Raw genomic sequence first — 15,515 nt, forward strand, 5'->3', positions numbered from 1 at the left:
ATCCATAGCAGCAGTCTTCCATGTGCAACAGTATCAAAAGCCTTTCTAAGATCCAAGTATATAATATCAAAGTTATTCCCTGCATCCAGTTCTTTTGTGACTGCATCATAGTATCCAATCAAATTGGTCAGGCAAGACTTTCCCTTAACAAAACCATGCTGTGTCTGAGCTATAACTGAAGTCTTGTCTAGATGATCCTGCAGTGCTTCTTTAACCAGTGCCTCCATTAATTTTCTGGGAACAGAAGTTAAACTCACAGGTCTATAATTACTTGTGTCAGCCTTTGATCCTCCTTTGTGAATTGGGGTCACATTTGCACATCTCCAGTCCATGGGTACCTCCCCTGAGTCCAAGGAAGCTCTCATAATTATGGCTAAGGGTTTGCTTACTTCCATTGCTGCCTCCTTTAATATAACTGGATAGATTCCATCCACCCCAGGTGTCTTTCTTGTGTTTATCTTCAACAATTTCTCCTCCACTTTACTCTCAGTTATTACAAGATTCTCTAGCTTACTGCCAGAGTTGAATACACCTCTGGCATTCCCCTGGTTGAATAACTCCTCATGTGTGAATGTCGATGCAAAATATTCATTTAGTTTGTTAGCTACCTGAGCAGGATCATCAACAGTTGACCCATCGATATCAAGTGGACCAATCTGATTCATCCCCTTCCTTCTAGAGTTTACATAAGTAAAGAACTCTTTGCTGTTTTTCTTCGCATCCTTTGCCAAGGATTTCTCGTAATCTGCCTTTTCCTGCGTAACCTCCTTTGTAACTTGGTTACAGATCAACTTGTATGTATCATAGGCTTCTGTGTCACGTGTTAATTTGTATGTATCCCATGCATTTTTCTTCTCTGCCATATGCCTCATTAGTTCATCTGACATCCATTTAGGCCTAAACCTTGAACAATATTTCTTAGTTGGTATGTAAAGCCTAGTAGCTTCCAAGGTAAGTTCTTTGAATGCTTCCCATTTTGAATTTGCTGTTGGTAACATCATCAGTTGGTCCCACTGTATAGAATTTAAATACTGTCTCAGTCCACCGTAGTCGCCTTTACGAAAGCAATACCCCTTCATTTTACCCCTAATGGTAGTTACCTCTTTGAGTAACTCCAACTTCAGAACACTGTGATCACTGCCACCTAGTGGTTCATTTATCTGCAGATTCTTAATGCATGAAGAATCACTACTGATAATGAAATAAAGAGTATTACTCCCGCTAGTTACCTCCCGAACATGCTGATGTAGAAAACAATCATCCAATAAATCCACAAAAGCCTTGCTAGTGTGTGAGTGACCAACCCCCAAATTCCAGTCAATATCTGGGAAATTAAAATCCCCCATAATAAGACTCTCTGATTTACTGGCCCACTCTTTTCTCTGTACAGTTTCTTATTATACTCATCAGAGTCATTAGGCCTATAGCACACTCCTACTCTCAATTTTGATCTCCCAATGCTTATGTCACACCAAACTGACTCGACACCGCACTGTCCAGCAATGTCGACTGGCTTCACTTCCTTGGATTTTATGTGTTTCTTAACTAATAGCATAACCCCTCCTCCCTTCCTATCCTGTCTATCCTTTCTGTAGACATTGTACTCCCCAAATTCCAGTTCTGCATTCCTTATATCTGTGTGACACCACGTCTCTGAAATCCCAACAATATCTGCCTTTGATGTTTTGAGCAATACCTCAAATTCATCAGATTTATTTACTAGACTCCTAGCATTGGTGTACACGCAAGTATACATGCACCTGCTCTTCCTCTTAGCCACCCTAACACAACCCATGTGTTTACTTGTACCCCAATGATTCCCAGCAGTCTCTGAAATATCCTGCATCTTATTTTCCAGGCTGCTGCTCATTCCAATAGAAGCAGTGCAAGAATCACTTTCTCCTCTGCCAGTGGCTACTGTTAATCTATTAGTCCTTGTATCCCCCCAATCTAGCAGTTTTCCGACCCTCCTAACACTGCCTCGATAGCATCAGCAAACATTCTTGCACCCTTTCTATTTAAGTGTATCCCATCCCTGTAGAAGCAGTCTCTCCTGTTAACAAGTACAGACCAGGCTGAAAAAAATTCTACCCCTTGAGCCCTGCACAATCTTTCCAGGGCCGAATTAATCGACAGGGCTCTCATCATATACTCCCTCCTATCGTGTCTAGGCAGAATTGCAGACACTTTCAAATTCAACCCTAATTCACGGCTTTTTTTCATTAGTGACCTGTACTTGTTAAGTAATTCCGCCGGTCTCCTACTCTTAATATCATTAGTGCCAACGTGTACAACTATATCACCTTTTGTGCCCTTAAAAGATGATATCCACTCTACACCGTCATCAACCTTTACCCCTGGCAGACATACCCTGGTCCTGTTCCACCTATCCTTTTTACAAAGTATGTTTCCCAATTCTCTGACAATAGAGTCACCAACAACTACTAGTTCCTTTGGGACCAGCGCATTCTGCCTTGGGGGCTGCCGCTGTGTTGCGCGATGACCAAGTGAAAGCTCTGGCATTGGTGTGGGCAGCTGAGAGCTTGATGGGCCCCTCACTTGTAATCCTTCGAGGGCATCCACCCTGTCCTTCAAGCTCTCATATAGGCCCATAACAATACTGAGTTGACGCCCGATTTCCTTACACTCCTTGCATCGCGCACATACAAAGACATCCCCCATGGCAGTATCATGTCCCATACCTGACTGCTCTGTAAACATCAAGCAAATAGTGCATCTTAAAAGGCTGTGATTCAGAGGGCAACTGCCCCCCTCAGTTCTTCTCTGAGCCACAGCATTCCCATTAGCTTGAGCCTTTTGCTTTGCTGCTCTGGTTTGAGTCATGATTTCGATTTACTTTCAATAAAAATTTCAATTTCAGTACAAAATTAAATCCTAAACTTGTATCCCAACACAGTTATAACGCTATATTTATGTTTCAGTAACGAGTGTTATCTACAAAATCTACGAGTGTTATCCACGAAATATTTATGTTTCAGTAACGAGTGTTATCTACGAAATCCCTTTATATAACTTCCGTATGAAGTTATGTATTAATTATTTATTTTTACTAATTATTTATATTACGTAACCTAAGTGGTTATATGTTAAAAGTACAATTTAATTGCCAATGAAGTTCGACAAGATTAATAGATTTTACTGATTAATTTTCGCGTAGCAATGGCGGCTATTTACGATCGGTAAACACGTAGATTTGATACCCTTTCCGATACTAAGTAATACCTACAAAATCTCTATCTAAGTTACTTTAAACTTAAGTACCATAAATAGGAATATAAAGCTACTGTAGAAAATAAGTTAATATGTCAATTTAAACTAATAAAGCAGAAAATAAATCAGAAAAAACTTCTCTGTTCCAAGAGCGGCAGAAAGGTACGTCCGCACAGGCAACCCTCGTCCTCAGACTGAGTTGTTTTCTTCAATATCAGGATTTTTAAGTGCTGCTTCATGCTCAAGATCTTTTCTTTTCTTCTCAGTCTTTCTGATATGATCTTTCTCTTTTCTATTACTGCCATGTACATGAAAAAGCAAAATATTCTTTTATAAGTAGATTTCAGTATTCGGCATGTTAATAAAAAAGTTGATTGCCAAAGTTAAGAAAGTTAAAAATAAAAAAATTTCAGCATACATGAATTTTTCAGGCATCCAAATGCTTTTATAAAGCATTGCCATTCTATGGCTTCACAAAAAAATAGGATGTGAAATGGTTTATGTTTATATTAGTTTTAATAATATGGTTAAAATGAGTCAGTTTATATCCTAATTTCTAGACTTTAATTACAGTGTGATTTGCTGCAGGTGTATTTTATTTATATATATATATATATATATATATACACATATATATATATATATATATGAGGGCTGTTCAGTGAAGAATGATCCTATTTTTTTTTTTTTCTCACAACATACCTTTATTAAACATTCGTATTTTAATAATCCTTTTCAAAGTAGTCCCCAGTTGATGAAATGCACTTTAACATTTCTGCCATTCTTCAAAAACATGGTAGAAGCCATGCATTTTGAGAATCGCCTCCAATGTCTTTACAACCTCTTCTGACAACTGGAAATGCATTCCTTGTAGCTCCTTCTTTAACTTTACAAATAAAAAAAAAATCACAGGGCACAAGGTCAGAGCTGTAGGGTGAATGAGAAACACTTGACGTTAATGCTAGTTATGTACTCAATGACAGTATGTGAGGTCTTGCAATGCTGTGATGCAGCATCCACCCACCTACATGTAGTTGTGGTCGTTTGCAATGAATGTGATTCCACAAAGTATGCAGTACAGTTCTGTAGTAAGGTCCCATAACATGATGTGGCACAACATGCTCTAAACCATTCCTTGAATGTTATAAAAAGGGGTGACCATAACCTTTCCTGCAGAAACCACAACTTTTTCTGTTTTTTTTTTGATGTAAGCTATGGCTTAGGCTTCCAAACAGTGCTTTGTTGCTTACTCCCTGGGTCAAAATGATGAAGCCATGTCTTATCCTCCATTATCACCTTGTGCAGAACCCCACCATCTAGTAACCATTCATTGCAGCCCCTGATAAACCACCATATGAACTTTCTGTTGTTCAAGTGTAAGTAGTCTTGGAACCCAGTGTGCACAAACACGTGTCATGTGCAAATGGTCATGGAGAATACCATGCTGCTTCCTACTGATATTCTCAACATCTTTGCCAATTGCCTAATTGTTATATGATGATCTTCTGTCATGATTACAGAAGCAGTTTATTGTTTCTGTGGTTGTTTATTGTTTCATATGGACAGCCCTTGTATATAATGTTAAATAGTTGAAGATGTTTTCTATGAGTTTAGCTGCAGTGAAAAACTATTTGTGAATTTAGTTTACTTTTTTAGCCAGATACTCTAGTAGCCTCTAGGTGTGGTTCTGTATTGAATGTTTTTTTTTAATTGTTCCTTTTTATTTGAAGGTATATTAGAAAGCAGTTCTCTTTTGCCAGAACGATGTAGGACTAAGGTGAGTAGAACATACTGCAAAGTTTGAATTTTTTTTTTTTTTGTTCTTTTAATTTTGCCTCATTCTTGATAATATATGTATATTTTTTATTTAGGTTTGTATCTTTTCACAATCTGCACCACATTCAATCATCGTTGAATAAGTAGACTTTTCCATACTAAATGGATAAAAGATTTCTCTGGCTAATGTGGCTGCTGAGCCACTCTTATGTGTTGCATCCTATAAAGGAACATTATTTATGTATTTTTAGCCTTTCTGGAAATTGCATATTTAACCCTTATATATATATATATATATATATATATATATATATAATATATATATATATATATATTTACCAAGGTACTGTTTAAACATCTTAGCCCAAAACTGACTAACTATGCCACATATGTAAAAACTATATATTTTTTAAATTTCTGTAGATCTTGTTGCAGTAGCATTCTGATTACTGTCATTAATCACCCCATTAACCTTTCTATCAACAGCAAACTTGGACATTAAACTTCATATGTCTTCATGAATATCATTAATAAGTATAATTAATCCTGCTGTAATGCATGACATACATTCCAAAACTAACACAGTAAAAATGTGTGCTCATTTTCATGTAACAGTCAAGATAAGAGCTATGAATTGTCATCACTTAGCCCATTTTCAAACTTACTTTTATCATTACAGTACATTAATTATTATATATATACAGTACATATTATGCTCTGATTGGTATATAACATATTAAAACTCAAAGGTTGTTAAATAAAAATAAAATTATTGAAATAAAACATTACATTGGCAATATTGTTTCATTTTTGATCACTAAATTTTCAATTGGAGGAAAGTGGTGGTTGGGGGATCATATTTTTTTAAAAATTGAATATCAGGTCCATTTTCTGGCTTTTTTTTTTTTTTTTCTTTTTTTTTCTCTCTCTCCATCTAAAGGCGCCTCCGTAGCCAGGTGGGAAGGAGCAGCAGTGCGTAGCACACGCTTCTTGATTAGACCGGGGTTCGAGCCCGTCACCACCAAATACGGAGGATGCGGAAAGGTCATTCAGGGAATGACCACCGCATATCCCGGAGCAATATGGCCTTAGTTGCTAATGCTCCTAAAAACCAAATAACAACAACAACAACAACAACTCTCCATCTAAAATAAACCTGTATATGCCCATCAGATCATCCAGTTGTCTTTTTAACAAGCAGCTTCTTTCAATTCCAGATCCACTTCTGAAACCATTTTTGCCAAAACTTGTAAACTTTCATTTTTATTTCAATATTTATTTCATTGTTTATCTTATGGGTAGTAAGAATATGTATACATAGGAACTGTATAAAAATTTTTATACACAAAATATATAACTGTTCAAAATATGTAGCACATGCTCATGGACAACCGTAAGCTGAATGACATTATTGAGAAAGTGTGTTTTGTGCTTGTAATTGCAGGCATGGTGGCAAATAAATATGTGCATTACATGAAATATGCGTTGTGAGATGGCACATTATAACAGGATGTACTCAAGGCCTCGCTAATAACATTTTTTTAACAACCACCCTCTGTCTTCTGCCACTCAGTCATCCCTTTATTCAAAGCCAAGAAAAGATTTTGCAAGTGTATGTTTAGGTTAAAAATTTTTAAGCATTTCAGATGAGAACTTCATAATTTTCATATCTATATGTATTTATTTAATGTTGTAGGTTCGTTTACTAAAGAATAAGTATTACCCTATTGAAATTGATCCTGATATGACAGTAGAAGAAAAGATACCTCATATAATTGAATGGTAAGTTTTATTTTATTGTCTTTCTTGATCTTCTTTTGCGGTGAAATACCAGAGTGCTTCCACAGACAACTTACTTTGTGGTATAATTAAAAAAAAAAAAAAAAAAAAATGGAAAAGGCTTCATGTATATAAATAATTATATCTCCAGAAATCTCATTTTCGAGAGAGAGAATTCTTTTGCATATATTTTAATATAAAAATTTTATATTTTCAGGTATGAAAAGGCCCATTCTAGTTTGGTAGAGAGTAAAATAAAGAAGTCTGACCTGCATTCAATGGTGGAATCATCCAGTGCTTTCTTCAGGTACTCAGACTATTGTGACACAACACTTGAACTTTTCACCAGCAATAAGTCTGTACAGCAGAAGGGGATGGAGAAACTTTCACATATTTTTCTTTTTATCTTTAAGCACACAAATATGCAGTATCTGAAAAGTAACAAGACAAGTTTTTTTTTTTTTTTTTTTAATTCATAAGAATGCAAATTAAGATACATTAGATGTACATGCATATTGCTGTGAGAAGTGCTAGTGAGCATGTTAAAAACTGTTTATGGTGATGGTTGTTTAACCTGAGCACAAGCTTATCATTAGTATTCTCATTTTAAAAAAGTGAATCAAGATGCAGTAGGCCTATTATGTGAAAACTCTAGAAATGGTTCATCGTATTCACCATTTGATGTCAGAAGATCATTGCTTGACTCCTCAAATTTTGACAAGCAATCTTGAGGTTGGAAAAGACATGCTAAGGATTATTTTAACTAATGATTTAGGTAAATGAAAAATTTGTGCTTGTTATGTACCATGTTCACTAACAGAAAATAAAAAAACATCTGAGTTGTAGCATGTCAAATTTTTTTATAAATGGCTGATGATATGCCTTCATTTTTAACTGGGAACGAGTCTTGATGTTTTCAATATTATCAACAGACTAAACATCAAAGCTGAGTGGTGCTCAAAGTCATATCCTTGACCAAAAAAAAAAAAAAACTTTTAAAATTTAAAAGAGTGTTAATCACTTTTCAATTCAAGATGAATCATTCAAAAAGAATTTCTTCCAGAAAGAAGAACCACAAATGCCCAATTTCGTTTAGAAGTGAAGATATGATTATTGCAATGAATTCAGTGTGCCAGACCAGACTTTCATGAAAACAAGAACTGGTTTTTGTTGCATGAAAGTGCACCCGAACATTCTGCATTAATTGTTCAAAGACTTCTTTTGCAAAAGGAAGTTACAAAGCAACCTTCAAAAGGAGTCTGTAGGATTTGGCTCTGGCTGACTTCTTTCTTTCAAAAGTTAAAAATGAAGATGAATGGGATGTGATTTAATACCATCCAAAACATCCAAAAGAATGTGATCGGCCATCTAGATTACTTTGGTCAAATTTCAAGAATCAATCTTATGTGGTTTTTGAAAGGCATTATGCAGCAAATCAAAAGGAAAGATAAAAAAGAGACACTTCAAACTAAGTGTTAGTGATGCTGATTTATTGCTAGCGAGTTACACAGTAATTTAAGCACTTCTGTTGGAGAGACAAACACAGATAAATGCCTGGATTAAAATGAACAAATTGGACATTTCTAAACTCAATCACTGACAAAATACTTAAGCAGATTAGAAACATTTTAAATAAAGGCAAAAACACTTACAGACTGAAGAAAAGAAACAGTCACGCAAGTTAACAATAAGCAAATATTTTATGTTATTTGAAATAATGTAAATATAATAAATTCCTTTTATGAACATTTTAATTTTTTTTAGAAATTTTCTCATTACTTTTCAGACACTGTATTACTACATTAATTATTGCCACGGTGAACATTTTTATGCATGCACCAGAATTAAAGTTATCGTTGTGTAATTTTAACTATTTTAATTCATCTTATCCAATTAGTAGTAGCAGAGTTTTTTTTTTTTTTTTTTTATGAAAACCCCAAACACGAAAGGTATCCAAACCTATAGTACTTAGTACCGTGCATGGGTTGAAGGAGAAGTATGGGGGGAGGGGGATGCCAGAAACTTTGCTCTAGAGACTAAACATGGGTTTCACCACTTCAAGCCTCCAATAAGCAAAGTGGTGGTATTTCACCGGTTGATGAAAGTCATCTACCACCCTTAGTAGTAGTGGCATATGATGCAAGAAAGCAAGCATCGGCCAGAAAATTTAAAAAATGGCGTGTGTATCCTGTATGCAAGAAAGATTTTTATTTTTATTGAAAACATCCTTGGCTTGGACGAGGTTAAAGGGTTTTAGGAATGAAAAGAATCCAGACACGTTTAACATTTTAAAGAATTTATTTTTTTTCAACAGTTTTGCCAATTTGAGGTTGCAATACAAATTCAATAGGTAATTTACTTATAGTGGGTTTGTGATAACTAAAATATGATACATACACTTGAGATCTTTATAATCTCAAGTAAATATCTTTGAAACAGCATCAATTATAGTTTCATGATTAGTAGTTGATACAGATCTAGAAGTATTTAACATTAGTCCAAATTTATTTTCTAAGAAATCAGTCAAAGGTTTATATTGAGTATCCACAAAATTAATGGTATTCATTAATGGTATCATTGGTATTCGGTCACATTTTTTGTGAGAAAATTATTGTAGTAGTGCAGTTCCTTCAATCGTGTAAGGAAATAAAACAAAATGGATGAATTCAATGACATGTTCGACCTTTTTGGTTAGGTGAAATATAAATGACTACCGACAATATCGTTTGACCATCAGGAAGAAGGCATTCAGCTTCACAAATGTCTCCAACAGGTCTAACGCTCGCTGATTTTCCAACAGTTTATCGATAAATCACTTCCATATGAGAAGTAGCAACATGAGTATGATTTTCTCGATAAACTGCTACACCGCCAGCTTGTTGATCTTCTTTTTTGAATTGAACGACACAATTGAAGTTAGGTATGCTTACTCCTTTGTTATTTAGCCACATTTTAGAAAATGGAAGTAAATTGGATTGTTGGGTGACTGCTGCATCAGTGAGATGGTCACTGTGAGTATGTAAACTTTGACAATTTAATGTTAGAATGGAAAGATTGTGTCGTTTACTGATGAACTTGTATAAAGTATGGTAAGTAGAGGATTACTCGACAACCTGGTCATTTCAGCTTGAAGTGCAAGAGTGAATGTAGTGTTTCTTAGTCCATGATAAAACTTCTTTTCTCCATTTGCAACAATAATGTAAATAATGCATTAATGATCAATGATCATTAAGCAATAATGATCATTGATATCGGTAACTCAAGATAATGAACATAAACTAGTTGTTATTTGTGACATTTCTCATATTCGTAAACTACAGAATTGAAAGTACCTCCCTGAGATTTATGGATGGTAATAGCACAAGCCAGTATTAGTGGAAGATGATTTCTTTTAGCTGAGTTTGTTCTGTTGTTATTCAACAAAACACTCGTGCTTCTTCTTGCAATTGGCATGGCTTCTAAATTGGTATCTCGAGCCATAGGAAACCGACGAGCCTTTGTTCTAGCAAGTTGACCCACAGCAGGTGATCCTGGAAATTTCAACCAAAGACATTTAATAGAATTAGTCTCTTTATCATATTCAATACATGCCAATTTTCCTAAAGCTCTATTAGCCAGACCATAGGACACGTCAATATTAAGGCACCTCCGTAGCCAGGTGGGAAGGAGCAGCAGTGCGTAGCACACGCTTCTTGATTAGACCGGGGTTCGAGCCTATCACCACCAAATACAGAAGATGCGGAAAGGTCAGGGAATGACCACCGCATATCCCGGAGCAATATGGCCTTAGTTGCTAATGCTCCTAAAAACCAAATAACTAACAAACAAACAAACGTCAATATTAGTGGTTATCAAGTATGGTTTGCCAATAAGTAAAGGAAGTTCATATGGTAATCCACCGGTGTCTAATACTGCCATTTTATGAAGTTTTTGCTGCACATAAGCCTCATATTCTGCACCCAACAAATATGTCTTGAGCAAGCAACATAACAGTATCTGAAGACGAATTTAACACAGAATTGTTATAATCTGTTTTACCTATATAGTATCGGTGTAAATACACCATAGTTAACCCATAAATTTGAACTACGTAAGTAGCGTAGAAGGCATCGTTTTAATTGTATCTCATATTGTGGTTGCCTTCACAACAAGATAGCGGTGAGATACAATTAAAACGATGCCCTCTACGCTACTTACGTAGTTCAAATTTATTGGTTAACTATAGTGTATTTACTCCGATACTATATAGTTAATTACTAAAATCCATAAGAATTATGCCTTGTGCATTTCATTTTCAAATCTGTTTTGCCGTAGCTTAATTCGGTAGAGTTCCTCCAGCTAGAGTTGAGCTCTAAAACCATTGTTAAAATCCTATTATTTTTATGGACACTGTCTCTTCAAACTGTAATCTAAGCTTGTAAGTTTTTTTATTGCATACTTGTCCCAATTTCGCTCAACTGGAGTTTTAGCCATCTAAAAATACTCTTATAAGTTGTTAATTGAAATTAGATTCGGTATTTTTACATTTTGATAGTTCGCGAAATCCATTTGTAGACTAGTGTGACGTCATAACCAAAAACTGCTTCAAGAAGTGATTGTTGTTCGTTGAAGTGATTGTTTTATTGTTGCATCCTTGAATCAAAACTATTTAAATTTTTAAACGGTTTAATTAAACAGCTATTAAAATCTAACAGCCACCGAATTTATGAACAATGTAACATTTTATGCTTACGCCCGCTAATTAGAAGGTTGATGTTGATTAAAATCTTGAGAAGCAGATTTTATTAGTCTGCATTTTTTTCATTCTCTTATGTTTTTGAATTATTTATTTTGTTGACACCAGAGGTTTCTTCAGTGGCTTCAAAACTTTTATTCTTGCATAATATTACTACCTGCTACTTACTCTACCGAATTAACGTTAGTGACTGAGTTAGCATCGTTAGCGCCATTTAGGAAGTGACTTAATTTGCATCATTTAAAAGCTAACAGCCACCTAATAGAAAGTGGCATTTCCATTAGAAAATTTCATTACCGATTGGATTTACTTCAATCCGAAAATGTAGTAGGTGCCGCCATAGATGTTTTCACATCAAAAAAAAAAAAAAAAAAAAAACTACGCACTTCACCCACCCATACTGTCCAAGAATTTGTCTAGTTCTTCCTTGAATTTATTCAAACCATCCACTTCCATAACAACAGATGGAAGCCTGTTCCAACAATCAACCATCCTTCCTCAACTTGAATTTATGCTCCCTCATGTGTGTGTTGTCTCAGCAAGAGGAAGAATGCCATTAACACTTAGCTTACTCAATCCATTCAAGGCCTTAAACACCTCAATTTGATCTCCCTGCAGGTGCCTCATCTCCAGATGCTGTAATTTGCAGAACTTAAGCTTTCTAAGAGCACCTTTTTATTCACTTCACCAATCTGGTTTCCTTTCTCTGCACCCATTCCGGCAGTTTTACATCCTTCCTAAAGTGAGGCATCCAGACCTGTATGCAGTACTCAAGATGCATGGCCTTGTAGAAGGGGATGATTACCTCTTTATCGCTGCTAGAGAAGTTTCTGTGTATTATTGACAAAGCCCCATGAGCTGTCCTGCCAGCATGTCTGCACTGCTCAGAGAATTTCATATCTAACTGCACAATTACCCCCTCCCCAGGTCTTTTTTATTTTCCACTACCCTGGGTAGTGTGTGTGTAGTACTGCAGTTGATGTTTCTCTGGAATTACTGCTACCTATATGCAGTAATTCCAGAGTACCTTGCATTTGTGAATGTTAAACTTCAACTGCTATTTCTTCAATAAGATTGAAGAAATGACAAATTGAAGAATTAATTAATAAGATAGCCTCCAGTTCTGCAAGCTACAAAGATTTTGAAAACTAAACGTCTGCATGGGAATCTTGGAATTCAGATTTAGGGGCTTGAAAGGGTTAAACTTGATGAGGACATATTTTGATTCCACAATGATGCAAACAAGCAGCCATAGATTCAAATTAGGAAAGATAATTGTTTAAAAAGTAATGTGATTACTCACATTATTCAATATCTAATCTATTTTCATGTTTTGGGAAAGATTTCTTTTTGTTGAAAGTAATCATTTAAAAGTAGCCCTTCACATGATATACAGGTAACCCTCGTATACACGGTAGTTTGGTTCCTACAAAATCTTGTGTAATGCGAAACTGGGTTATACGGGACTAAGAACCAGTACAAAAAGGAGGGGTTATATTCCAAAAACTAACAAAAATACACCTTTTTTTTTTTTTTTTTTTATAACTGTTGGAAACTTAATTTTTATAGTAGTAATAACTTAATATTTTAGCTTTATTTTTTATAATAGTAGTAACTTAAATAGCAATAACTGAACAAATGTCTTACCTTACAAACTGTGATACTTATATGTCAGGTAATGTATGTTCATTTAATTTTCTTCCTCTTCATCGCTGCTAAGTACAATCTCTTCTGCAGCATCTAGATTTCGTGTACCGTCTGGATGCTTTGAAGTCACAATTTTTTATGGTCTCAAACAAGCACAAGTTCAATAGCACAGAACCTAACCCAGGGATCTCCCAACAAAATACAGTGGACCTCCACTTAGATATAAAGCACAAATTTAACTTTATTACCTCACTTACCAATTAACAAAGTTAAATGATATGTGAAAATCAGAAGAATATTTTCCAGTTAGCAAAATAAAAATAAATTTACGCTTATGTACATAGCTTAATTAATACATCTGTAATATGTACATACTAACTAATTGATATTTCTGTTCACTGACTTTTTTTTTTTTTTTTTTTTGTTGTAAAATTTAAAACAGTAAAAATGATAAGCAATTAATAACGAAGAACATGGTATGCGCAAGTTGCAACAAACACAATATGCACAAGTGAGATATGGAGTAATGAGTTTCTGAAAATTTATGTTTTTTATATGATTGAATATTTCATGGAAGGGGAAACACATTTCACCATAATAACGTGAAATTCCACAGAATTTCAGCTATTAGTACTTTAGCAAATGCAAGATCAAGTTTACTACCCATTTATAATTGATTACACTAACAGAAAAGACTAATAAACCGGAAACTGCAAATTGTTTTTGTTTTGTGGTAGTGACCTCCAGAAATGTGCTTTAGAAAAACTTGACAAATGCAAAGTACTGCATATGGGTAGAAGTAACCCCAGAGAAACGTACCAACTGTGTGGTACTACACTTAAGGTGGTAGAAAATGAAAAAGACCTGGGAGTAATTGTGCAGTCAGATATGAAGTTTTCTGAGCAATGCAGACAGGCTGCTAGGGCAGGTCATGGGGTTTTGTCAATGATATATAGGAATTTTGCTAGCAGGGAAAAGGAGGTGATTGTCCCTCTGTATAAGGCAATGGTCAGGCCACGCCTTGAGTACTGCGTACAGGTCTGGAGGCCTCATTTTAGGAAGGATGTAGATTTGCTTGAGCGTGTACAGAGAAGAGCAACACGATTGGTGAGGGGAATGAAGGGATACTCTTACCAAGAGAGGCTTAAGTTCTGCAAATTGCAGTGGCTGGAGACTAGGCACCTGCGCGGTGATCTGATTGTGGTCTATAAGGCCTTGAATGGGTTGAGCACGCTGAATTCTGATGGGATCCTTCCACTTGTTCAGATTACGAACCTACGGGGACATAAGTTCAAATTAAGAAAGGACAGATGTAGAATAGATGTGCGGAAATTTGCCTTTAGCCAGCGGGTGGTTAATTGCTGGAACAAACTTCCATCTGTCGTTGTGGAAGTTGATAGGTTAAATAAATTTAAGGAGGAACTGGACAGGCATTTGGAGGGAATGGTGTGATTTTTTTTTTTTTTTTTTTTGGCTGATGCTGCATAAGCTCCTACACTTGCTTTCTTGCATCATGTGCCACTACTACTACTACTACTACTACTATCACGAAGGTGATAACGACTAGCGTGTCAACAGCAGGGATTCACAAAAAGGAATGGAAACATTGAAAATTACATCTAACATAATAGCAGGGTTTTCCCAGCACAAAAGCTCAAAAATACCGTGTTATGTAAGATTTACCACAATTCTGAAACCATGTTAGAGAAAAACCATATTATATAAGTACCGTGTTCTGCGAGGATTGCTGCAATTCTCAAACTGTGTTAGAGCGAAACAGTGTTGTAGAAGTACTGTGTTATATGGGGGTTGCCTGTACATTTTTTTTTTTTGCAGTACTCCACACATTTCTAAAACATATGCATTAGGCAGTTTTCACACACACACAGAATTGGGTAGTGATTGTGGCTCACTTTGCTTCTGTGACAGAGAAAAATCACAATGTTTATACATAGTGTATATAGTGTGTTCGTGTCTAACGGCACTAGGGGTTTTCCCCATCTCCGCTTATCCATACTGACATTGAATTCCATCTGCGTGAATGCAGTGTATCTATATACCTGCCAAGTGGTGGGTTCATCCACTAGCGAGAGGGGTAGCACACATTATCCAGGAACCAGGTATCCCAAGAATTCTGTCTTTTCAGTGTATATCATATGAATGATATACACTGAAAAGTTGGCTGACAACTGTTCATTGAAGCTGTGTTTTTATAGCTAGATTACTGCTATGTTTTTCAGTAGGTGGTCAAAGATAGGGTAGCGAAGACTACAATAAAATGGGGGGGGGGGAGAAATACTGTTTTAATGTCACCAGATTTATAATATTTAAATGAAAGTATCTGGTC

General features: G+C 35.7%; 2 protein-coding genes across 6 annotated transcripts in view; one reads left to right on the forward strand and one right to left on the reverse strand.

Annotated features, from left to right (window-relative positions):
• LOC150075920 (cytosolic 5'-nucleotidase 3-like) overlaps positions 1–15,515 on the forward strand; it is an 87,455-nt gene that overhangs the window by 52,011 nt on the left and 19,929 nt on the right. For all 5 annotated transcript variants that reach the window (XM_090388037.1, XM_090388036.1, XM_090388039.1 and 2 more), the window contains 3 exons: positions 4,962–5,008; positions 6,704–6,789; positions 7,004–7,093. In XM_090388037.1, coding sequence (XP_090244163.1) covers positions 4,962–5,008; positions 6,704–6,789; positions 7,004–7,093 — 223 coding nt within the window. The remainder of the gene's footprint in view (positions 1–4,961; positions 5,009–6,703; positions 6,790–7,003; positions 7,094–15,515) is intronic.
• Positions 7,119–15,515, reverse strand: part of LOC150075921 (BMP-binding endothelial regulator protein-like) — a 210,069-nt gene continuing 201,672 nt past the window's right edge. Inside the window, exon 16 of the mRNA XM_090388034.1 lies at positions 7,119–7,217. Coding sequence (XP_090244160.1) covers positions 7,195–7,217 — 23 coding nt within the window. The 3' untranslated portion in view covers positions 7,119–7,194. The remainder of the gene's footprint in view (positions 7,218–15,515) is intronic.

The sequence above is a fragment of the Mastigoproctus giganteus genome, chromosome 13 (genome assembly GCF_048544385.1).
Source record: "Mastigoproctus giganteus isolate SK-2022 chromosome 13, ASM4854438v1, whole genome shotgun sequence".
Taxonomy (NCBI): Eukaryota; Metazoa; Arthropoda; class Arachnida; order Uropygi; family Thelyphonidae; genus Mastigoproctus; species Mastigoproctus giganteus.